General features: G+C 42.1%; 2 protein-coding genes across 3 annotated transcripts; one reads left to right on the forward strand and one right to left on the reverse strand.

Moving 5' to 3' along the window:
* The first annotated feature begins 167 nt into the window (after positions 1-167).
* Positions 168-10,790, forward strand: LOC127004398 (uncharacterized). The gene is made up of 9 exons (XM_050872050.1): positions 168-952; positions 1,569-1,706; positions 2,719-4,891; positions 6,235-6,860; positions 7,150-7,375; positions 7,463-7,609; positions 8,087-8,214; positions 8,341-8,466; positions 8,832-10,790. The coding sequence occupies exons 1-9, from the start codon at positions 887-889 to the stop codon at positions 9,381-9,383; spliced, it is 4,182 nt and encodes a 1,393-aa protein (XP_050728007.1). The 5' UTR covers positions 168-886; the 3' UTR covers positions 9,384-10,790.
* LOC127004399 (uncharacterized) lies at positions 8,306-22,956 on the reverse strand. Of its 2 annotated transcripts, XM_050872052.1 has the most exons (9): positions 22,646-22,956; positions 21,720-21,930; positions 20,975-21,370; positions 20,201-20,299; positions 19,240-19,377; positions 16,912-17,085; positions 15,068-15,492; positions 14,414-14,610; positions 8,306-8,417 (listed from the first exon to the last, which is right to left on the reverse strand). In XM_050872052.1, exons 2-9 carry the CDS (start codon positions 21,915-21,917, stop codon positions 8,377-8,379), a joined length of 1,668 nt encoding a protein of 555 aa, XP_050728009.1. In that variant the 5' UTR covers positions 21,918-21,930; positions 22,646-22,956; the 3' UTR covers positions 8,306-8,376. The 2 variants fall into 2 exon arrangements, with proteins under 2 accessions (XP_050728009.1, XP_050728008.1); XM_050872051.1 differs by lacking the exon at positions 8,306-8,417 and having other exon boundaries at positions 10,388-14,610.
* Between the last annotated feature and the right edge of the window lie 2,468 nt (positions 22,957-25,424).

Genomic DNA, 25,424 nt, shown 5'->3' on the forward strand with positions numbered 1-25,424 from the left:
TTCGGTCTTGAGAGGGTCAGTGACGTAGCCATGTAGCCAGCCAGCCAGCCAGCCAGCCTATTTCCGAGCGTTGATTCTCCGCGAGGCGTGCTTGCGGTGACGGACTGCGAGGCGGATAAACTATTATAGTGTTCACCGTGCCTAAAGATCTCTGAATCAAAATAACCCGGCGAATTTAATGAATACTCACTAAATGTCATATATGTCAATTAAAGGTATATTTCACAGTTTTCTAAGTTACCAACGTATTTTTGCTTGGGTTGCGTAGGCCAACCTTTCGATATGTAATTTCCAAATACTATTTAATGAAAGTTTATCAATAACTCCTATTTATAAGTTATGAACGGACGGAGCCTCAGCATGAAGAATCCGCACTTGTATCCCTATCATCTGAGAGGTGAACACGGTGTTGTAGAAATTAGCTTGGAGTCGCAAAATAGCTCGCAGAGAGGTTCAACTTGCTTGCTTCTTTAATATTTCCCTCACCGCTATCGTTTGCTTTGCCTGTTTCGGCTCAAATACATGACACTCACATCAGAACAACACTTTTATTTACGAGAAGGCTTTACCACAAATGAATAGAGCGGACTTGTTGATGTTTACTCTCAGTTCCTGCATGTTTGGTCTGTTGCTGGTGTGTTGTTGTCTTGCGGGCAGTATCAGCCATCACAAAAGATCACAAATGGACAAACTAAAACAAAACCAGACAAATTATATGTTTTCCTGCTGTGTATTCCCCAGTGTTCATGCGCAGTAGACAGCAGAGCGACTTATTTCGGCGAGGAGTCATTTCTCTTAGCAACGGCTGTGTTTACATCAAGTCAGCTGGCCTGGCGGGGCGGCACGGCTGACGGACTGGTGACTGGCGGCTGCAGCGGCGGTGGCCATGGCCGGCAGCGTCCTGCACACTCTCATTGAGGTGTCCGAGAACTTCCAGGAACTGATGAGACTGGTGAGTGAAGGAGCTGGTGACTCAGGCTGGGGGTCGGGCAGCAGCTGGAAGTGAACGAAGTAATTCCTCGCCCAGGCCACAGCAAGGCCCCGGCGTGTGCCCTCCTTGTGGCTTGTGTAGTGATGGACGGTGCGTGTGTCTTCAGTCAATTCAGATTCCATAAAGATTCCAGGAAATAAAGGAATTACGTAAAGTTTTAAGTAAAAAGTAGACCAAAGCCAGCAGATGCTTTCCACAATGAAGCTCTGATGAATTTTTTTTATATATATTTATTGGTAGTTTCTATGATATTCTGACAATCATTTAAAAATCAGAATCATTGATTTTCTAAGGTGTAGATTGGGTTACTTTTAGTTTCAAACAACTATACATAAAGTTCTTAGAAAATGTCAAGATAAGTTTTCTGAATCTTTATGTGAGTATGCACCTTTCTGGTAATATTTGTCTTGTGTCTTACAATTTACCATAATTATGTAGCTGCTTCTGTTATAAGTTCATAACTGTCATCTTTAGAGTTCTTGGTAATATTAAAGTGGATCAAATTTATTTAGTATTTCACCCCCAGAAAAGCACTAAGATTTGTGTAGTAGGTTTACGTTATTTTTTATATCCACAGGCTGCAGCAGATGGTGTGCTGGATTCCTGGGGGCTGGAGGTGGTTTTACAGAACGTGGCACTCAATTTGCACGAAGATGATAACTTCCACGGCAATTTGCTTTTTGGCCTCCATTCTCTCCTCCTTCTCCTGGCCAGGGTACTGAGATTGTTTATGCTAATTATAAATATCACATTATAAATTGCACATTAAGTAAATACTTCTGGTGAGAAATACAGTTCTCTTTTGCATTATTAAGACCACTCTTTACCACATGTATTTCTGAGTTCTGTCAATTTATATAATTCCTAGCCATCTCACACTCTTGTGGTATTTGATTCTCATACACCCTCCTCATGATCTCATCCCTCTGTATTCTCATCACATGTCCAAATCATCTCAGTTCCACTTCCTTGCACACAGCACCTTAGCACCTTTTTCCACAACTCTTGTTTGCATATTCATCACCCAGCTCATCCTTTATTGCTATTCAGCATAACTGTACTCTAGTTCATAAGCAGCTCATCTCTACTACTCACACCCCACACTACTGGAACTCTCTACACCTATGTTTTTAGGCATAAGGCTGGCCAAATCATCATCATTACATTGTAATCAAGAGTCATGACATTTTATAGTCTACTACAAAGCAAAGACATTTCCCAAAATTATTATCCTCTCTGATATTATCTTATTCTCGTACTGAAGTCAGGCAGAAGTGTACCATTCCTCAGTCTCTGTTTTCATATCCATTTTTATACATCTACCTCTCATTGCTTTCTCTTGCACTTGTCCCTCCATGAATCCATGTTTAAATTGACTTCCTATATACTGAAACTCCTCAGCCACCTCCAACTCCTCTCTTCAAATAATGTTTTACTTAGCTTACGTACTTTGTAGTGTGTCACAAAATTTACTTGTTCATTGAAGTTGCCACATACATTGGGATAAAATCTAACTCTAAATGTTTATGTCCAGTAAAATTCAGCCTTTGGTAATTAATTTGTAGGGTGCTCAAAGTAACTTGTGGCTTTTAGAAGTCATGTTCCCTTTCTATCATTTTTCTGAATGGATTACCATAGTAACAACACCCTAGAGGTCTATCTATTTGCATTCTTTTGTTACGCCCTTGATATCTATAACTTTCAATTTTTAACTTGCCTCATTCCAGAAACTTGGTGAGCTAGGCCATGAGGTTTTGGCAGAAGGCTGTGGATGTGGTTGGGACACCTCACACTTGCCTGAGTCCCAACACACTGACATCCACCGCTACACCTCCGGGACAGTGGTACGATGGGTGAGGGGTGAATGTTACGTGCTTCTGGCCTCTACATCCTCCACATGCACCACCACCACTGTCTCCACTACTACCACTGCTGCTACTGCCACGACCACCACTTCTGTTACTTCCTCCTCTACCACTGACAACCATGAAGATCTACTGCCCCACCAGCATGAGTATTCTGGTGATTGTGCCCCAGAGGATGAAGAATACCAGGATACCACACCAGGGGAAGTTGTCTCCCCTGAAGAAGGTGCAGCAGCAAGTGGTGGGGATGATGATCCTTACTGTTACTCCGAAGAGGCAGAATGTTGCCCAGCCTCTCCATCACCCCATGCCAAGGACACCACCAGTCTGGAGCATTCACAACAAGACTCCAAAAATATGCTAGGGAAGTGGTCAGGATGCCAGGTTCACTCTTGCTTCTCCAAAAAGAGAGAAAAGGATTTTGATGAACCACCACAAGGGGATTGCAAGACTCACTGTGATCTTGGAGAGGAAGAAGAGGAGCAACATGTGATAGAGCGAAAAAAAAGGAGGGTGGAAGACAATGAAGAGGTTGAGGAATCAGAAGGGGAAAAAGAAAAAGAACAAATAGATACTTGGTCTGAAGAGGAAGAGGAGGAGGAAAAGGAACAGGAAGAGATGGACGTGAGTTGTGAGGAAGAAGAGGAGGAGGAGGAGGAGGAGGAAAATAATGAGATCAGTGAAAGGGACAGTTGGAGCAATCAAAGTTCTCAATTTAGGAGGGAAGTAAATATGAGAGAAAGTAAAGGGGGTGAGCTTAAGAGGAATAAAGGAGATGAGACTGATGATACCACTGTAAAGGACCATTGTGGCAGCAAAGATGAAGGAAAAAGTGAGGAACAGTCATTAAGTGATAATAATGAAGAAAAGGAGGAGGAAGGAGAAGGGAAGGAGGAAGAGAAGGGAGAAAATTTAAATGATATTTTGAAAAATAGAAGAGATACATGGAGAGGTCTCAAAGACAATATGGATGAGACTAGTAACTGTCCATTAGGAACAGAGAGTGAGCCTGGTGAGGTGCCTGCAGAGAATGTGGCAGCTGCAGTGGTGAGTGAGGAGAGTCTAGATGGAGACAGCAGTTGCACTTTAATCATACATGAAGAGGAGGATACAAGTTGTAGGGAAGGTGACACTACAGAAAATTCTGTGAAGGAAACCACTGGAGAAGACATATGTAAAAGTTTGAAAGATTATTGGAGTCGAGAAGACCCACATGAAGCTGCATTAAAGAATTCTATTCAAGATAAGGAAAATGAGAACAATACTGTAGAGAGCTGCAGAGAAACATCTATTAGAGAAGAAAATGTAAAGGAAGGTATGAAAGAAGACAACAGTAGGAAGGATGACAGCAGTTGGAGAGAAGACAACATTTTGAATAGCTGCAGGAGCACTACAGATTGTCTTTGGAAAGAAGACACAACACAGGCCAGCTGCAAGGAGAACTGGAGAGAAGACTCAATGGTGAACAGCTACAAAAATACACAGGAAGACAGCTGGAGAGAAGACTCAACAGTGGACAGCTATAAGAACACACAAGAAAGTTGGCGGGAAGACACAACAGTAGGTAGCTTTAAGACAATTCAAGAAGACAGTTGGAGAGAAGAAACAGTTGACAGCTGCAAAAATTCTCAGAAGGATAACTGGAGGGAGGAAGTCATGGCAGATAGCTTGAACAATCCTCTACTTCAAAATCCACAAGATGTGGGCAACAGCATGAAACAGTCACTTCTTACCCCTCACAATTTTCCCCTCCCCCCAAAAGAAAAGTGTACCACAGATCTCTTTGGTCTGTCAACCCCTACCACACAATCCACCACCTTTCCCCTTCAGCCGCCTTCCCTCCATAACCGCTATGACGAGGAAGAGGAGGTGGATGAGGAGGATGAGGATGAGGAGGATGATGACGATGATGATGAAGAGGAGGAAAGCGATGATGATTCAAGTTCTGTTACATCTAGCTCCACCACCTCATCTTCCTCATCATCCTCTTCCTCTTCCAGTGATGATGATGACAGAATCAACTTCAAGCAGAGAGGTAAGTTAGCTATTGTTCTATTGAAAGATCATCATATGGAGGCCACTCAATTTTCATACTTACATCTTCTGGGAAACTTTTCTCAGTGTGTGTGTGTGTGTGTGTGTGTAATTCACCCATGCCTGATCCCAGACTGGACTCATCATTGCCAGCAAGTACCCTCCCAACCCAAGCAAGCTCATTATAGTTTATCTCTGGGTACTGCTGAGACCTTCACACACCATGCACCACACCCCCCTTGCTCAAGAGGGGACAGTAACTGCTCCTTGTCAGTGGAAAAATCCCGGCCCTGAGCGGGGCTTGAACCAGGCAGGTGGAGGTTTGAGCCCTACTCAGGCCCAGGATTTTTCCAGTGACAAGGAGCAGTTACTGTCCCCTCTTGAGCAAGGGGGATGTGGTGCGTGGTGTGTGAAGGTCTCATCAGTACCCAGAGATTGACTATAATGAGCTTGCTCGGGTTGGGAGGGTACTTGCTTGCAATGATGAGTCCAGTTCAGGATCAGGCGTGGGTGAGTTACACACACACACACACTCATGTGTGTGTGTGTGTGTGTGTGTAATTCACCATGGCCTGACTCATGATAGCCAGCCAGTTCCCTCCTAGAGAGAGCTTTGGAGGTTGTTAGCTGGGCTATAGCTACTGCTGGGACCTCACAAACTCCTATCCCCAGTGCTCGAGGAGAGACCGTAACCACTCCTTGTTAGTGGAAAGTTCCTGCCTGAGTGAGATAGAGCCTCAATCCACTGCACCATGGTAGTGGTTGTGTGTGTGCTTGCACTCGTGCGTACGTTCATTTGTATGTTTGTGCGTGCATGCGTCCATGTGTGCGTGCATGTGTATGTGTGAGGGAGGGAAGGGGTGGCTGGTGTGACTTCTTTCACAGTGATTTTTTCTCTGGTTCAGATTTTTTTAATATGTTCCTCTTCCACAATGTTTTGTGTTTTGATTGTGATGGTGATATTGAAAATTACAATTGTAATGATTTCAATGATAATAGTAATGTTTTTTGTGCTGAAATAGTTCAACTGGTTGACTGTACTAAAATGCATCAGTGACTTCATAATTTGTGTTTTATTGCTAAACATTCTTTATTATTATCTGTAATTAGCCAACACTTTATTCAATATTTTTCTGTTTTGGAAAATTTGGTAATGAAATGTATTTGAGGAACATGTCTGGTGTTTTTCAGTCCTTACATTGTGGTGCAGCATTTATTATCCTAATTTGTTACTATCCATAGGCTGTTAACTGAAATTCTGAAATTCAGAGAAATACTTCAATTGTCAGTCATATTTACAGTTACTGGCATCAAAAATATACCTTATTTATAACTTTATAACAGTGGAGAGAGCTGCCCAAGCCGCCAGGGAGGCTGAGGCCTCTGCTGCTGCCCGCTTGGCTTCTGCTGTCACCCAAGGGGATCAAATGTGCCCTAGTGAAGACCAGCAGGTGCAGATGACCCGACAGCTAAGTCTTCCACATCACCTGGAGAACCATACTCAGCTGAACCCTCAAGAGGAGGATGGGTCCCAGTCTTCCTCAGATGAGATGACCAATACAGAGGACCCTGGAGGAGGAGGAAAAGGAGAAGAGGGAGGAGGAGGTTCTGGAGTTGGTAGTAATATTACTGGCAACTGTGGTAGTGGTGGTAATACTGATGGTGGTGCTGGTGTTGGCATTGGTGTGGCTGTTGGTGGTAGCAGTGGAGATGCAGCACCTGCTGTAGTGGTGACAGTTACTCCTGCTACTGCTGCACTGGTGTATGTGGAGCCCTCAGAGCCAACTCCCCTGCCCCTAGTCCCTCCATGTCCAGATCCCTGTGATTCCTCCCTTCACAGCAGCCGTGACCCTGCTGACTTGCAGGCAGCCCAAGGCTTAGCTGACCTCCAAAGAGGCCAGAATCAAAGCTTGGCAGGAGCTCCATCTGGTGCTCCCCTCAGCTGCACTGTAGTGGATCAACTACAACAAGTAAGTAACAGTTACTGAAGGACACTGTTCCAAACAGACTGAGTAGTTGGATACCTTTTGTATGTTCTCTTATATGTAAGTTACTTAACTGATTTATACTGATTGATATCATACTGGTTATCAGTGTTCCTCTGGGAATTCTCAAATTACTTTTTTAGTACCATTTATTTTATGGTGACCTCATTCACCAGATTTAGTACTGCCAGATGTATTAAGACAAAGTATTAATACTACCCTGAGAAAATAGTTCACTGGTTTCATACAGCAAGATGTATACACATATCTCCAGATTCCATTGGAGGTGCGTCGAGGGGGTGAGGGGAAGGGCCTTGAGTGTGTGGTGTGTGGCAAGGTGTTCAATAGGCTGCTCAAGCTGAAACAGCACCACCGCACCCACACTGGGGAGAGGCCTTGGGGCTGCACCAGCTGCAGCAAAACCTTCAGCAGGCCAGCCTACCTTCACAACCATCGCCTCTCCTGTCATACCCCAGCTCACCAGCAGCAGTTCTCCTGTTGTAAGAATACTCTCCTTTACTGTGAGCTTAATAATTCAGAGTGCATTTCTAAGTTCTCACCTACAGAAAACTGCTTGTGCTCTTCAGATGTATGTCAGCGAGGGTTTGGTTTGAAGAGTGCTCTGCAGGCACACCTAGCAACCCACGCCACCAACAAGCCCTTTACCTGTGACATCTGTGGCCAGACCTTTGCTCTCAAGTTCACTCGAGATACACACAAAGCCCAGCATACAGGTAAGATTACACTCTCTCTCTTACAAATGCACACACACATTAATACCTAAGAAGAGTTGAAAAAACTAGATGTTTAGCAAGCTAACAGACGTGATATAATTGTGTGCCAAGCTTTACACACAAAAAAAATGTATTTTTGATGTTTCCTTACATATCTCAAATGCCTTTTGACAAACTTTTAAACTATTTTCCTATGGATAATATCCCTCTATATGTACTTTCATCTCAAATTTCCTTTATAATTGACCTGCTGCTTCTTTAGTAGACAGTACTGTTCTCCTAAACTTTTAAATGGTGGTTTTCCATGGAACTGTTATATGAGCCATGTTAGTTCATTAGTTAATGAGAGAGAAGTGTAACTGTGGAATACTGTTAATCTTATTCTCTTATTTTGCATTACTTCTAGTTCAGTTTCTTTATACAGTCATGTCCTTTGTGAATGAAAGAGAACAGTTTTACAAATGTGCTGTGTTGCAGGAAGCCGCCCGTGGGTGTGCAGTGTGTGTGGTCGGTCATATATCACCAAGTACAAGCTACGTGCACATATGAAGGCGCACACAGGCGAGCTGGTGTGTTCTTTCTGTGGCCGTCAATTTACCTCACAGGTATGCCCTGGTACACCTACCACTCAACAGAATGTGTATGATCAGGTCCCCAAACTGATCCACCAGTGATAATTAAATTGTAACCAGCACTCTATAAAGAATAATTTTTATTGCGTAATTTCACAGGACTCCTTGGGACGTCACCAGCGGCTGCATGAAGGCTCAGCTAACAAAGCTTCTCCAGTGCTTCCCACATGCTCCATCTGCAACAAGAAATTTGCAACACCTAGTTTATTGAAACGACACATAACAGTAAGGCAACGCCTGTTACATGTCAGCTTCACCTAGCGATTGAAAGACTACATATATCCCTTTGTTGGGCACTCATAGAAATAGTGGAGGTATCAGAACTCTCTTTTAGTATGTTAAAATTGAGGATTTTCTAAGATGATTTTACTCTTGAACATTTTTTGATCTGACCCACTCATCCATTGCAAGGTTGCATCAAAGTGGGCTAATCGCCCAATTTTCTGGTACTCACCCTACACCCTTAAATATCAGCATGTAGGGTTGGAGAGAGAGAGAGAGAGAGAGAGAATATTTGTATGTGTGTGTTTGTGTGCTTGCTTGTGTATTTGTGTTTGTTTCTTTTTGTGGTAAAATACTGTCTTTGACAGAGCCATGAACGGCAGAGTGCAGTCAAATGTGGTGTGTGCTCCCAGGAATTTGCCAACCACCAGCAGCTGACAGCACATCAGACTCGCCAACATCAACCACATCCACAACAGCAGCAGCAGCAGCAGCGAAACCAAGCTGTTCATCAGTGCCCAGTATGCAACAAGGTGTATGTGCAAGAAGTGTTCCTGACACGTCACATGACTACCCACACCACTTTCTCTCAGCAGACTACCACTAGTTCTCCTCTCCTTCTCACAAGCACTCACCCCAAAGAAACTGCAGCAGGGGGACATCTAAGCCCTAACTTAAGCAGTCTACAGCAGTCTGGAGCATCATTGTTCCAGCAAAGTCAGCAAGAGCCATCAGTGGACACAAGACTGGGCAGGCAAGATGGTTATTTGACTGCTGCCCAACATCAGCTGGAAGCTGAGCCCCAGCAGCATCTCATACAAGCATCAGCAAGTGACAGGACTCAAACACAAGTTTTTCTCAACTATGACACAGAGATCTTGGAAGAAACTAGTTTCAGTTCTACTCCAACCCAGGAGTGAGGGAGTAGTTGGAAAAGAAACTAGCTACTCAGTACTTCCCAGTATGGGCAAGGAATAGTTGCACTTTTTTGTGTGCTGCCCATAGTGCCAGTGGCGTGGGTGGATTTTATTTTAAGTGGCTGCCAAGATTTGCTTTGGCCCATGTTGCCCTCTTTTTACCAGAGTTGCTTAAGTTAGGGTTGATTGAAGATCTGGACATAACCAGTCTTCAGGATCACCACCTACAGTAACTGATCATTCAGCTTTCTTCTGAATATCACAAATTCTGCCCCCTTTCACCTGTAGACAGGTGTATAGCCCCCATGAGAGCAAAGGAAGAAAGGGGTAATTAACTTGTTTGTAGTAGGGCTTGTAGATGCATATTACCACCAGAATTTTATTTTTTTCTTAACTCGGTGGCAGAAGGGTGCCAGCTATTTTTCAACACCAATTTGCCATAAAATTTGACATTGCTATAGCAGTGTGAGAAGATATTAAAGGCATGTTCATATAATATAATTTGTTCATACTTGGCCATAATGAAGCTATCTTTATCATGTTATAAGAAAGAAACCCTCATTGCATAAATGATAATTCTGGAAGTATGAATTGTATAGCAAAGCACCTGTGATATTATCAAGTCAATGCAGATTTGAAAAACGGTAATATCACAGGTCCTCTGCCATACTGTTCATACTTGAAGAATAATCAGTTATGTAATGTTGTTTTATTATCTTATAGCATAATAAAGATATCTTTATTAAGCCCAAGTATGTACAAATTATTTTATGTGGACGTTTCTTTAAAATTGTCATACACTGCTACAGTAATCAGTCAGATTCTTTGTGCATATTGGTGGTACAAAACTGCTGTCACCCTTCTGCCACTAGAGGTTGAGAAAATTAAAATTCTGGTGTTAACAGGCATTTTCATGCCCTACTGTTAACAGGCCAATTAGCAAACATATAAAAACAACAACAAAGAAGTTACGAAATACAGTCCATGAGTACATTAATATAAACGTAATCTGCCTTATAATTTTTCTCTTATATTGTCAGTATTTTCATCTTTAGTGTACAAAGTGCACACACTTACATTGAGGCACTTGAATGTTTTATGGTGGCAGACTGCCTGGTGAATAGGCACTGCTGCTGTCCAGACTTTTACAGTGGGTAGAAATAACCACTGTATATAATGCCACTGAATATAATCAATACAAATAAATTTGTATTGATTATATTCAAACCTACTGCATAATCTCTACATACAGATCTGTAGTAATATTTGTAAACATGTATATATGTAAATTGGAGTGACAAACTACCAAATATTAAAATGAATACATGTTCAGTCTCCAGCCCTCTACACATATCTACAAAATGATGTTCAAATGTGTACATTTGTAAAAACAATTATAATTCTTAAACAGTTGTTGATTGATTTCAAAGCCATATATAGTAAACTCAATTTAGTGGATAATCATTTTAGCAGAGCATTTTATATATTACTTTTTGTTAAATTCAGTGGAATAGTCCACAAAACTGAGATATAGAGTAATCCACCATATCATTTAAGGTACAGGTGACCCCCACATTCACAAGTGTTAAGGGGACAAGACTACACTGGATGCTGATCTTCCTTTGAATAACTGACACACCCAACAAACAGCCCATACTACCCTGGGACACAGGGCGAGTGTGGCATCTGGGTTACGACAGTTTTCCCTTTGAGGTTTCACAAGGTACCTTTTTATTTTCTAACTTGTAAAGGATGATGAAAAGCTGGGTGAGCTGTGCACTGACTGCCTCTGACTGAGATCAACCCTGGGCCCACAGATTGAAACCTAGGCGTGCTAACCACTACACCCCGGCAGTGTTAACTTTAATTTACATATACAGTCAAACCTCGGTTTACAAATGCCTTAGTTAACGAGTGTTTTGATTTATGAGCAAAAAAATCGCAAAACATGCCTTGGTTTACGAGCATCCTGTTTGTACGTCTTTTTTTTTCACAAGGGTGGGGATATTGGCTATATGGAGGCCGTCAGGGTTAAACGCGTACGTCTCTCTGAGGAGAAACCACAGACCCTTGCCAGTGGACGGCTCATGAAGGGGAGGGGACGATGCTGACTGACCGACTATCAGCTAATGTCAGCCTAGCCGACCCAGTTGGTCTTTCGACGAGGACGAGCATTTTTTTATTTATTTATTTTTAATTTTTTTAATTTTTTTTAAGTTGAAGACATGAGCGAGTGTTCCCTTTATTCATTGCAAGATGAGAGTGCTCAAAGAGGAGAACAACGGGAATAGTCTTAGTTAGGGTTGCCACCTTGAGCTTAGAAAAATAAGGAATGCAACATCCCATTCTCCAATACAAAACAAATCCATATTTTAAGGAACAGGTGGCAACCCTAAACTTCCTCTAGCCTGCCATGACTGGCAGCCGCTGCTGGTGAAGACAGGAGGAAAGGGGGAGGGACGTTATGACGCGTATTTTTCACGTATTTCAGGACGACACTTGACAAGCATAATATTATGGACTGGTTTTGTGGTTCACTGAAAAATGCACTCACTCCAGTTTTAAAATACTGAATTTTATCTGCTAAACCATTCAGACAGCCAAATACAAAACAAATAGCATTCCATATTTTAAGGAAAGGGTGGCAAGTTGGCAACCCTAGTCTCAGTCTCCGTGCACTTGTGTCTGATTGCATTTGTGCTTTGGTATGCGATCTTAGTGTTTTCAGCACTACAGTGTGCATTGTTTGTGCTTTAACAATATCCCCAAGAAAGATGGTTAAAAGGGATGGCGCTGCACAGAAGAAAACAGGAACGGCGGATACTATGCTCACAACAGGAACAGGGTGCGAGCCTCGGTGGCTTGTATGCCCTGCTGGACGTGACTGTGACTTCAGTTCACCCTCTCTCTGAGACGATATGTCGGGTTAGTTTCATGTTGGTGGTCGAAAGTAGTTCCGGTGCCTCGAGAATAGGGCAACTGCAGCTTCTAAACCCCGGTGCGAAGCCTACACCTCGAGCGTAATGAGTGGTTGCGGGAGTCTCCATAACAACTGTAACACATTGATTTGTGTTTTATATTATTTATTATTGCTATTATAGTTAGAAAAAATTACTTTAATTGAGGATAAAATAACATGTAAAATGATTTTAAATAAATATTTTTCTTGAGATGTGGGACGAATTAATGGGATTTACATTAATTTCAATGGGGAAATTCGTTTTGGTTTACGAGTGTTTTGGTGTATGAGCAAAATTCTAGAACAAATTAAACTCGTAAACTGAGGTATAACTGTACAGCATTTCCGTTACACTACTGTCATAATTGCTCCCCCTATCCTGGTAATTTGGGTAACTGAAGCTCTCTACTAATAATGGCTTCATAGGTGACCCACACTTTCATTATAAATTTATCCTCAAAATGATGAGCTACAATCAGAGGTGGGTACCTGCTAATTTTTTGTTAGTCTACAAATTGCAATTCCACTAACTTTGTTGGGCATTCTACTAATCGTTAATCCACAAATTTTCTGGCTTCGCCGGTCCGCTATCACAAATCCATTAATGCTAACGCTAATACATTTTTTTAGTCCACTAATGAAGTCCACAACAGTCCGCTAATCATTTTTTAGTCCGCTAACCCTTTATTGGTAGTTCAAACCACAATTTCCAATAAAATTACCTTACAATTTATATATTTATTTATTTTGTATATTTTTTAAATGTAAATCATTGTGAAAATATCAAAATAAATCAAATACAAATACTGCAAGGAATACGTCTCTAAGACTCGGCGAGTTAATGTAAACTGCCTCCCACACAGGCTGCTGCGACAGGCCGGCTGCGCAACAGACAGTTCTAGAATATTCTCGCCCATGCAGCCTGCTGCCTGCATGCTGCACAAACCTGCTGTGTGTCAGACAGATCTAGAATAGGGTGGCCAGATTTCTGGAAGTGAAATCCGGGACGCTTTAATAAAAACATTTTCTGCGGCAGTGCATGAAATCCAGGACAATTTTATTTCCAGGACGAACCATTAAAATTTGGGACGTCTGGCCACCCTAATCTAGAAGTTTCTCCACACTTTCAAGAATATTCTTGAATTTCCCAGAAATTTCATTATTGGCGTTTTTTGAAAAATTGCGTCAGTGGACAACAATTTTGGCATTCCGCTAACTGCAAATCCGTTAATTTTTCAAATTTTCCACTAACGCTATTCTGCAATTTTTTTGTTAGTCCACTATTTGTGGATTAGTGATTAGTGGACCTAAATTGTGGAATGCCCACCTTTGGCTACAATATACTGGCTAACAATCTTATGTGTAATAATATTTGGTTTAATCACACTGATAAGTCATTCATGGCTGCTAATTCCTTCATAGGATGGAAAGGTATGTGACTCAGTAGTGCTGGCTGTCCTGGAGGATGTATTGCTATCAACACACATACTTTGCTGAATTTGTTCCTCACTAGAGTGAGACTTGGTCTTATTGCCAGCAGTGATGCTAGGCTTTGAATGCTTCTCAGGGGAGCTTTGCTGGGTCCTACTATTGGGATTAGAACTGAGACTGGAAGAGTATGATGATCCACTTGTATGTGAGCATTGGGTCTGCTTTGTAAGGTACTTTGAAGTTTGTTGATACACAGGTAACTCTGCCCTGGATGCAGCATTTTTTTGTGAAGGTTCAATAGGCACACCAGTTTTCTTCGAAGTCCTGACAAACTCTTCTCTGGCCCTTTCTTCTGAAGCACTGTTAACAGTACCCTTAACACTCGCCTCCTCTTCACTGAGAGGTAAGCTTTCTGGTGGTCTAACATAACCCCGCTCAGCAAGGGAGAGCCAAAACTTTTCCTTTTGTCGTCTCACCTGGTCTGTCACACTATCCCCAGCCAGCCACTTTATCCCAAATTGATTAGCAGTTTCCTCAATTTCTTCAGTACTATGATCTTGTATTGCAGGATGTGAAGAGGCCCTCACCAAACCCTCTTTAGAGACTTTAGGGGATAAGCCAGTACCTCCGAAGAGAGGATTACCAGGAGTGTAAGACCCTTCATTTTTGGGAAGAGGAACTTGAGAGTATGGTGCACTGCCTGTAACTGATGCCAGTGCCAGTTTGGCCCGCTGCACAGCACAAGCCAAACTTGGTATGACACTCTGAGACTGACAGATCTGAGGTGCTTCTGAGATGAGGGCTTCAGTTCTTCTTCTGTTGTCTTCTATTCTGCAGACTCTGTAATGAACATGAAGGTTCAAAAATTGATGTCATCACATATAAAATAGAAAGTAGCCTGAAAGGTTTGAAGGTGACATGCTAAAGTAGATGATCTAATCTTTAAAAGGCGGGAGATAAACAATTTCTTCAGGGAAAAGTGCTTGATAACATGTGGTTTGCTGACAAACTTAAGTAAGGATGTCAATATCCATGTTGGAGATGGTAAATATAAGTTGTAGAGAAGAGACATACAAGATAAAACGGGAGCGTGATGAAGGCAATAGTATACTAGAACAACATTAATGTGGAAAATATGGAATTGGGGGAGGGTATGGCAGAGGCAATTAACATGAAGCAAACAATCAGGGGTAGGCAAGAGAGACATCACAGAGGCTTATGTCCCCCCCAATGAAGAGAGCTATCATGACATAAGGGCTACTGTCACTAGAAAAGAACTTCACATTGAAAAACTTACTTTTCCAGCAGAAATGACAGCTGTTGAGTGAGGTCTGGTGCTAAAGGACTGGTCTGAGGCATCAGGTTGTTTCTCTCATGAGATGAAGAGGGAGGATGAGGAGCTTCAGTATTATCATTTTGGGGAGGTGGGAGCTGGCACTGAGGAGGTGAAATATTATCTTGGGAGGGTGAGGGCTGGGGCTGAATGGATGAAATATTAGTTTGGGAGAGTGAGGGCTGGGGGTCTATTGCTGAATTATTAGTCTGGAAACTTGTAGGCTGAGGTGAAGTTGAAATATTAGTTTGTTGGGGTGAGGGATTGGGTTTTCCTGAAGGACTAGTTCTGAGAGACTGAGAGGCTCGGAAGCTGGTCTTAGGGGCTGAGGGTTTGGGGGTGGGGATCTTGTTAGCTGAGGTCCAGTTGGTTGCCTTGTCATCACCTTCCTGTAAATAAATAAATAATGAAAATATAGGCAGATAAATCACAGAAAATATCATCCAAAGTCTAACAATCATCCATTTCCATTTCTATATGCAAGTCAGGTAAAAAATGGATTCCTAGTGAAATAACCATAGTCTGTGCCACAGATTCTGATGCAGAAAATCTTTTAGGGAGGGACTTGTGGACTTGGTATCATTGCTTGGGTGATGGTCTCTCATGCTTATTGGTCATTCTCAACTTGTTCCAATATGCAGCAAATGGACTTTGCATTCCAAGTAAAACTCATCAATTTTTGAGATACTGGAGTATTCTGATTAAAATCCATTCAACAACATTTTCATTGACTAATGTGTCTATCAAACTATTACAGATAAACCTGAACAACATTTATAACAAAACTAAGTAAGAGTTGGAACTAGGGTATCCCTCCCCATAAAGTCTTTATCCCTTCTCAATACAATACAAAATATAGAAGCCAGGGTCAAAGGCTCCAGTCACAACCCCAACCCAATTTTGATGGTGGGGCCTAATTAAATTGCAGGGTCTTTCAATGCACTCACATCAGCTGATCCTGCTACCTTAGGTTGGTATGAGGCAAAGCCTCTGGACCCTTGATAGTCTGGGAAATAACATGGTAACTCTCGATTTACGCGTTTGGTTTACGCGTTTTTTTAAAAATAACGCGGGGTCCAAAATCCAAATAAATGTTTAATTTACACGTTTTTTCCACTTATACGCGATATTTTATGGAGTGGCCACCAGATGTCTCACGCAACTGGACTCACACGGCGCCGCGGCCACACAGCTGAGCTCAGTTCTTCCCGCGCGCCACTTGAACAACAATACAGTACCCACGCTGCCACGCCATTCAACAACAACACCCTCGCTGCTGTGGAGTGGCCACCAGATGTCTCACGCAACTGGACTCACACGGCGCCGCGGCCACACAGCTGAGCTCAGTTCTTCCCGCGCACCACTTGAACAACAATACAGTACCCACGCTGCCACGCTACTCAACAATAGGGGTGGGCAGGTACCGGTACCAGTACCGGTACTAACGGTACCAGCTATACGGTACGGTACCGGTACCAGACTGCTCGGTACCGGTACCAATACTAGCCAGTCGCTCATGGTGTCCCTCATTTCTTCCTCACACGAGTGAGGCTGAGACTGAGTGCCTGAGTGGATCTCTCTCTCTCTCTCTCTCTCTCTCTCTCTCTCTCTCTCTCTCTCTCTCTCTCTCTCTCTCTCTCTCTCTCTCCACTGAATGAAGTGAATATTTATTTTTCGACAGAAACCTACCTCTCGTTTGATTTACATTGTTTTTGATTTACGCGACCTCTTCAAGGACGTAATACTCGCGAAAATCGAGACACACACAAAAGGCATGCATAGTGCCAGGAACCAGCAGTCATAATTACCTCTTTTTTCCTTTTCAGGTGCAGTGCTGCAAGTGAGGCAAGCCTGTTTCTCACATGCTTAGACTGTAGGAGGGGAACACTGGTTGGGCCAGCATCAAGGATGGACAAGGTAGATTCCAAACCACTGCTGTCATCAGGAGCAAGACTTGCCCCTTTCTGAGGTGATCTGGCCCACTTGGGAGTTGAACAGTTTAGAAATACAAAAACAGTTCACAAGCTCTCTGATGCAAACAATTAAGTCAGTCCTAAGCAAACAAAATACATAAACTACAGTAAATAACCAGATGTAGCAGCACTTCACTGCATAATCAAAAATAAAATGAGTTGGTTTATTCACTTCCCACAAAAACAGAGAGTGACCATAACATCTTAGTAAAGGACTACGTATGCCAGAGGAAGAGGAAAAAAAGAGAAAATATTAGAGCTGGGCAGTGGCGTTCCTGAGGGGGGGGGCGAGGGGGGGCTGTTTGAATGCCCCCCCCCCCAACCAAAGGGGGCCCCAAAAAAAAAATAAACTCTCGCGTATTTTAGGAAATGAGACAGAAAGGGAAAAGATCATCACACAGTCTATCAACTTTGCGGAAGAAGGAAGTAATAATTATGGATTTTCAACAAACAGAAGAATAAGAAAGAAGAAACGTATGGCTGGAGAAGGTACATCAGATGAAGGACTCGACAGGCAAGAGGGAATTAAGTTGTAGCAAGGGGAAATCTTAGATAGGCTTTGTATGGAAATGAAGGAGAGAGATAGAGGTGAGAGAGAGACCATGCTGGATTTTTTCTTTCTTCTCTTCAGAGTTTTTTTAAAATCTATGGACGAGGAGAGCTGAAACACAGTGCAGACTTTGCCTCTTTTTTGGAAGATGTCCAGGCAATCTCCTATTTCAATATATATATAGATGCACGTAATGTTTTTCACAGAACTAACTCCAGGGACCCAGGGGATATTTTGAAAAAAAAAATCAGTAGTTATGGAAAAGATGTTTGCCCCAGTCTTGCAACAGCTATCAGAATTTTACTTACCATTACAACATCTATTGCTTCTTGTGAAAGGTCCTCTCAAAACTGAAGCTAGTGAAGAACTATTTACGATGAGCCAAGACAGGCTTAATAGTTTAGTATTAATGTCAGTGGAATCAGAAGTGTTGGATAAATTGATATGAGTGATATAATGTTTGCTGCCAAGAAGGCACGTCGACAATTGTAGGACAGTAGGAGCAAGTGAACAACTTGAAAGTGTTAAGTGTAGGCCCTACCTACTAACAAGTGTACTAACATCAACAAGAATACCAATGCTTTTGTAATCTGTCTGTGGTCCTTCCTCTCCTTTTTCTCCTTCCAGCAATATTGAATTAACTCCCTAACTCACTTTACTCTGGTCTACCTTCCCTCCACTCTGTTCTACCTCCCTTCACTCTATTCTACCTTCTTCCCTCTGTTCTTCCTCCAATCACTCTGTTCTCTCCCATCACTTTGTATTGAACCATTTCACTCCTTCACAGTATTTCTACCTTACCTTCATTCTCTTCTACCTCCCTCACTCTGTTCTACCTTCCCTTCACTGTTTAACTTATTTCCACTCTGTTCTACCGCTGTTCTAACTCCTGATCTATCTCCTTTACCATTTATTATGCTTAACTGGATTAAGTGGATCTTCAATTATTGAAATTTGCATTTACAAGTGCCTTTAAAATTGCTCATATTCTAAAATTTGGCTCATTGTGCTAAATGTCTAGGAACGCCCCTGGAGCTGGGTGTTGCAGACCAGGCACCTCTAGCAACACCTGGGAGTAAGTCAGATTCCTGCCAGACTACTGAATGGAGGCAAATAAATGCTACTCTGCCAATCAGCCTCTCAACACATCCTACAGGAGGCAACTGAAATAATTTATAGGAAAAGTCCAATAATACATAAACTACAGTAATTCAGATATTAAATTGTTTGGATTATAAGGAAGGACTCCAACAGCTTTTCACTCAACGTCCTCAAGCATCGGCTCAGGACTCATCATTTGTAAAAAAATATCTTTCAAGCGATACTGGGCAATACACAGTCCAAAAATCAAGTGAATGTTCAGCTGTCAACACCTAAATTGAATCTAAATCTCTTCATTCCCCAGTGCTTGACACCACTCAGCACATTTGGCACCTGATTTGATTTTTTTCAACACAAATTTGGATTTTTTGTTGGACCGCTGGGATTTTGGGATGATCCATGTCTGAATTATTGGACTTTTACTGTAGTTGCTTTAATTTAGTGACATATTACTACAAAATTTCCAAGCTAGTTGCCAACTTATATCACAGTGTTGGTGAGACATAACTCACCTTGAGTGAGGATGGTGGAGGTTGGACACCCACACTGGCAGTGAGGACCAACACCCTGTGGGCCACACCCAGAAACTCTCTGAACACTTCCGTCCAAGGCAGTTCTCCACCACTGGACTCCGCCTGCGACTTCAGTGCCTACAACAGGTTGTGTTAGGGCCAGTAAATCAAAACTCTTTTTCTTTTCCTAAAGCAGCCCCATAAATACAATTAACATCAAATTTTGAGTAAAATATTTTTCCTTTGCTACAAACCGGGCAACTGCTACCTTTTCACCCAACAATTTCAGATGGCACGGCAGAACATGATATGCTCTAGTGTCTTGGAACTCTGCAAAGAACTTAGAGCCTGACTTCCATTGCCACATGTTGCCACCCATCTTGTGCTTTATTATCCAATGGTTTACATTTAGTACTTATCATGTTTGCTGTGTAATTCATATATTTATGTGTAGCATATAAGAATCTACCCCCTGACAGCTTTTCCTATTTTTTCCAACACATATGACTGCTTGTGTAGGTTCTTTCACTTTCACTGGTGGTTGATCCCAGCAGATGATTTTCTAAAGTGACAATAATTTCTCTTGCAAATGGTTCCTACTACTGTCTAGAACTCAACTTGACTGACAACTCAGTTAAAAGTAGAGTTGATAAGCAGCAAGTGGGTGGTCTTGTGATCTTCAGCCACTTAGCAATGCTTGAAAATAGACAGGCATAAACAGGATGTGAACTCAAGACCTCACATTCGATATTCCTGTGCAGTGAGCCCTCCCGTTCCTCCACTTATGCAGCTGCAATGTAAATTCATGACCTGGCAGCTTATCTATAGAAGGTAGACACCATATTGCCAACCGAATGACCAATATTTAATATCTGCTGATAAGTTGCAGTGGATGTTGAGGCACACAGTCAAAGATATCATTGAATGTCAAAGGAGGGAAGACTCATGCTGTTTTTCTCACCATCAACTGTATGTTTAGGGTTCGAGCCGTGGCTGCAAGTGCCCTCAGATATCGGCTATTTCTCTTCCCATGACCACGTTTTCCCTCCAGGATGACCACCTGCAAAGACGAGGCAAACATGATATATTAGGTTCACTTGTAGGCCAGACAGTATCAATTTACCACTAGAAATTTAGAGGTCTATTGTACTGGGATGACCTTTACACAAACACAAATCCTTCTGTACGTGAATTTGATCTGAGAATTTGTTAAAAACTATCACCATCACTAAGGTTCTCAAAATTTAAGGAGACAGTTTCATGTGAATAAGTAGTATTTTGAAACTTAAAAAAAGGCACACAAAAAATTATATCCAACAGTGAATGCATCTGTAATCAAGAGAAGCAGCAGCAGCACTAGAAAAAAAGATTCTGGAAAGATTCTGAAAATAATCATGAGTACTGCATATTTAAGACTTTGTAAGATTCTAATTTTCCAAATATGAATATAGAGAAAAAAAAATGTACCTGGCTTAAATCTATGCATCTTTTATGTCCACTGGTGCAAGGAAATGTAAGGGGAAATGAATTTATATACTTACCAATACAGTTGGCCCTCTAACAAAGTGGTTTTTATTACCATGGATTTCCTCACTGCAGTACCCCCAAAATATGTACCTGTATTAATGACCTACCACAGAAACCTGGAACACAACAATTTCTGACAGGTGGGAGGCTTGTGGAGAGACAGCTGTAACCTAATACCAATATACTCACAAAAATAACACAGACCTACCTCCTGCTTGAGGGCAAAGAGAGAGCGACGCAGTGACCGTACACATTCAGTCCAGCGCTGTCTCTTAATTTCCAAGTCAAGTGGAGTTACAAAGTCCTTTCCACGGGAGTCCTTCAGGTCCTGCAAGTCCCCAAGAGTCTGTGAGATCTGAGAAAGGAGTCTGATGAGCTGCCGGCGGCGTAGTCCAGTTTCTCCATTATCCAGTCGACAGGGAAAGAATGGCCGGGATCCTGGGCTCTCTTTCTTGTGGGACTGCTTCTTGTTCTTGGATAAAGGTGGAGCTCTGGTGTCCGAGGATGGTGGGGGTGGTGGTGATGCAAGGGAAACCTGCTTGGAGGCCAGAATCTCCTGTCTGGCTTTGATCTGTGCTGTTTTTATATCTTCAGGGGTAATGTACTGTAGAGGAATAGTAAAACCATATTGTAGTACGATCTGGCAAATGATTCTGGTATAAAAACTATATCAGTTGCAGTTGGCTTTGTTTTATTAGTAGCAGAAGTTGAATGACCTACCTTCAAAAATGGAATAACAGAACCAATATATAAACTGAGTATGTATTCTAGTACTCCTACTAACCCTGCATCCAGCACAATAAAATCTCTTTCCAGAAGAGCACAATCATAGCCTGTTTCCAAAATTGCTTGTAGTTACAGTAGGTAGAACTGAATGTAATGAGGTAAGTGAAAGAATAACACTTGTCTAATATAACAATGTTTATATAGTTCAAATGAAATTTGAGATGTACCTTAAATGTAGACCTGGAGGTAGTGGTGTTGTCAGCCTGGTGGAGGGATGGGGGAGGATGGGGCACCAGGCGATGAAGGGTAATAGCAGTGGGCACCCGCTGTCTGTGATCCAAATGATTAGGGGAGAGACGCTGCCAACACCACTGATTGGCTGCTGGTGCTTCCCTCTGTTCCTCTGCCTCACGGAATGAGCTCATCCTAAGTATGGCACTGCAGAAACAAAACATGCAAGTCTATAAACAACTACTCTATTCACAAATGAACAACTTATTTACTTGGGCTGCAACACTGCCAATAATCTTGCCGATGCTGATACCTTTCCACCCTTCTAAAATTGTTCCGTAACTGCGGTAAATAATCACCATAATAATGGTGGGCTTTCAAATTTTGGTATGGGGCAACACTGTATACCTAGGGTCCCTGGATTTGTGGGAGACTAAAATATAATGCCTCTCATTTGATTTTCTAAAATGGTTACTGTGATTCAGTGTCTTTCATGCCACAGGGACCAGATGGCACAGTGCTGCTCCCTATGCACATGGATTTTGTAAAGTCCCCCTGGTAGTGAACAAGCTGCATGAATGAATGAGCCGAATATAAATATAACAGCTTAACAACCGGACATAAATAGTAAAGCAGAATAAGTGAAATGGGAAACAGTTTAATGGAGAAATGAAACAAAGTCGACTTTACACTTAGCTATGAGTTATATCAAAAGGACTTGAAAGAAGAAGGTTGGGTAGACAACACATTAGGAGCAAAGTTAATACTAAGAGAAAAACAAATACCCTAACCTTAAATTATAGGAACAGATATCAGAGGAAAAATGAAGTTTCAGAAATAGCTGTGAAGAATATCCTGAAATAAGTTTCACAAATCATCACTAGATAAAATTTAAAACATAAATATACCCCTGTAGATTTACATTGGTTTTGGTTCGGGAGGAAATCAGGAAAAATTCAGCATTGACCACAGGGAGCAGCACCCCTCGCCGCTGTGTTGGCTGCCGCCCTCACGACACGGTGCGGCGGGTGGAGGGAGCGCCAGGGAGCCTCCTTGGGGAACGCCCGTCGCCGCCAGGAGTGACAGCAGCAAGTGGTAAGTTTTCCTCTTCAGTGTTTTAGGAGCACCCGGGGCCCTAGAACCCGTGAGGTGGTGGTGTGCCTTCAGGGTATTGTGGGTTTTCCTCTTCAGTGTTTTAGGAGTACCAGGGCCCCAGAATACCTGAGGTGGTGGTGTGCCTCCAGGGTATTGTGGGCAAGCCGCGGTGTGTTTATCTCCGCGCGTCTGTTTGGTCTTGATCTCGGACTCGCGTTGTCAAGGAGACGGCCATCGCTGTCGTCGACTACGGAGTAACCTTTAAGCATGCCGTACTGCGCTCTCCCACATCCCATGGTCTAACCAGTGAAGCCACCGAACTGTCATTAATTGTCATTATCATGCCAGCAAGATGGCGGATACCTGTCAAATGTCAGGTGTTTGGTCAGGTCAGGCTTGTCAGGTCACAGTCCACCTGGGTTTCCGCGGTGTGGAATGACCATAGTAGGATCATTTTTAGTTCAACTAATGAGACCATCAGCATTGCCAATCAAAGCTGTTGCTGTGAAAACTATTAAACATATGAGGTACGTAGGCCTACTTCTATTCCGGAAAACAGTTTACAAAGAGAAACACTGCTCTTAAAGCTGTTCAAACTGGAATACTGTTGTGCTGGAAGCTTCCCCCGGCGACCATAGGCCTCTAGAAGACTCCCGGAGAAACGAGCAAGGGGGCGGGGAGCAAGGCGAGCCGTCCAGGCGCGGCCAGGCGCCAGGCGGGAAGTGTTGCCAACTCGCATATATTTTTGCTACATGTTCTTGTATGATCTAAAATATACTGTAACATTCTAGACTGTACTGTTCTGGATATATATAGGAGAAGAGGGCGAGAAAGGGCCAGTCCCAGTCATAGTAAGCTAGTGGTAAGTGAAGAGTCCGAGTGAAGTGTACTACTAAGGAAGAATATTAAACTACAGAAGCTGTGCAAAGTGTTTACATATCTCCCTCCCACGGAGTCTCCTGACGGCGACACGGAACCCAAGTAATACGTCCGGCATAACAATACTATGAATGTTAGTGTTGGTTAGTGCCAGATAAACATGTAAGCAAAGAAACATCAGTGGTGCGATATAAGCTTGCGAAATCTCAGAGTTAGTTAATTTCTGTTTCCATTTAGGCTAGTATGTACACAGATATATTAGTATTTACGAAATAGCTTTACCACATCAGTAAGTGTACGGTAATAGAAAACAACACCGTCATAATGGGTAAGACGTGGCCTGAAGGTGGTAACTATGAGGCGGAGGGCGTGAGCTCTCACCCGGGTATCCGTCACATTGGCGGCGAGTGAATGACTGTTAATGGCAGTTCGGCGGCCTCACGCTTTGATTCACGTCTTTCGGATTAGCGGCCCATGCGGACTCCACCAATTCTACCTACATGTAAGATAGCCTACTCTCTCTCTCTCTCTCTCTCTCTCTCTCTCTCTCTCTCTCTCTCTCTCTCTCTCTCTCTCTCTCTCTCTCTCTCTCTTCGTTCATGATTTCTCCGGGAACTCTTTCACAATTTCCATAAACGCCCATAGCTCCGATCCAGTCAGAGTACTACTGTTTCATCATCCAAGACCCAATCACTCAAGAACACCTGTAAATCATCAAATTATTCAATTAAACTCATTCCTCTCTCTTATATGTAGCCAATGTAATCTAGTGCAGACTCAATCTCTTCCTTCTCATGCCACATCTCTGCAATCGTCACATTAACTGATGTGTAAGTAGTTACTTCCTTTCCCAGGATTCCAAAATGCCAGTTCATGTATCTTATAGTTTCTGTTCCCTTGCATTTCCACCAATAATAAACCCTCTAAGAATTCCATGCTTCCTTTAATTCTTCTCTTTTACAGCCGTTCCCTCTACATTCACACACAGCAGCCTTCATTCTACATTTGTACCTACTCCATGACTGTCGTTGTATCTTTGCCCATTCCACACGTTCCTACATTCACCCCCCCCCCCCTCCAGACACCATTCCTCGCAATCACTCCTAGCTGAACGAAAATTTGTAAAGCGCACTCTCATAAACAGTGCACACATTGGTAGATTTTTTTTTTTACATTGGTAGTCCTTTTTTATTGTTTTTACGATTTTACTTTTTAATCTTTATTTAAAATTTTTACTTTTTACTTTTTTTATTCTTCAGTTTTGTTTTTTTAAAAGAAACATTTATTTTCTTCTTAACTGTATCAACAAAATCTCAGTACGCAAATGGTAACTCTAAAATTGATTCATTGTAAGCCAGGATCTTATCAGAAACATGAAATCTTTCACGATTCTTTGTATTCTGCTTCTTGGTGAATAACCATATATATATATATATATATATATATATATATATATATATATATATATATATATATATATATATATATATATATATATATATATATATATATATATCTTACGCCTACCAACATAAACATAAACTCTGCGGTGCAAAATATATGTTTTAACAACTCAAAGTTTAATTACTGTATTACTTAATGAGGCACCTTTGGTAATTCTTCTCTACGTTGGTAATTATGGTAAGGTATGGGTGCAGGAGCCGTCTGGCAGCGGGGTGCGGTTTGAATGACTGAGGTGCACTATTATGTTTCTTTATGCAGTATTG

This window comes from Eriocheir sinensis, chromosome 28 (assembly GCF_024679095.1).
Source record: "Eriocheir sinensis breed Jianghai 21 chromosome 28, ASM2467909v1, whole genome shotgun sequence".
NCBI lineage: Eukaryota > Metazoa > Arthropoda > Malacostraca > Decapoda > Varunidae > Eriocheir > Eriocheir sinensis.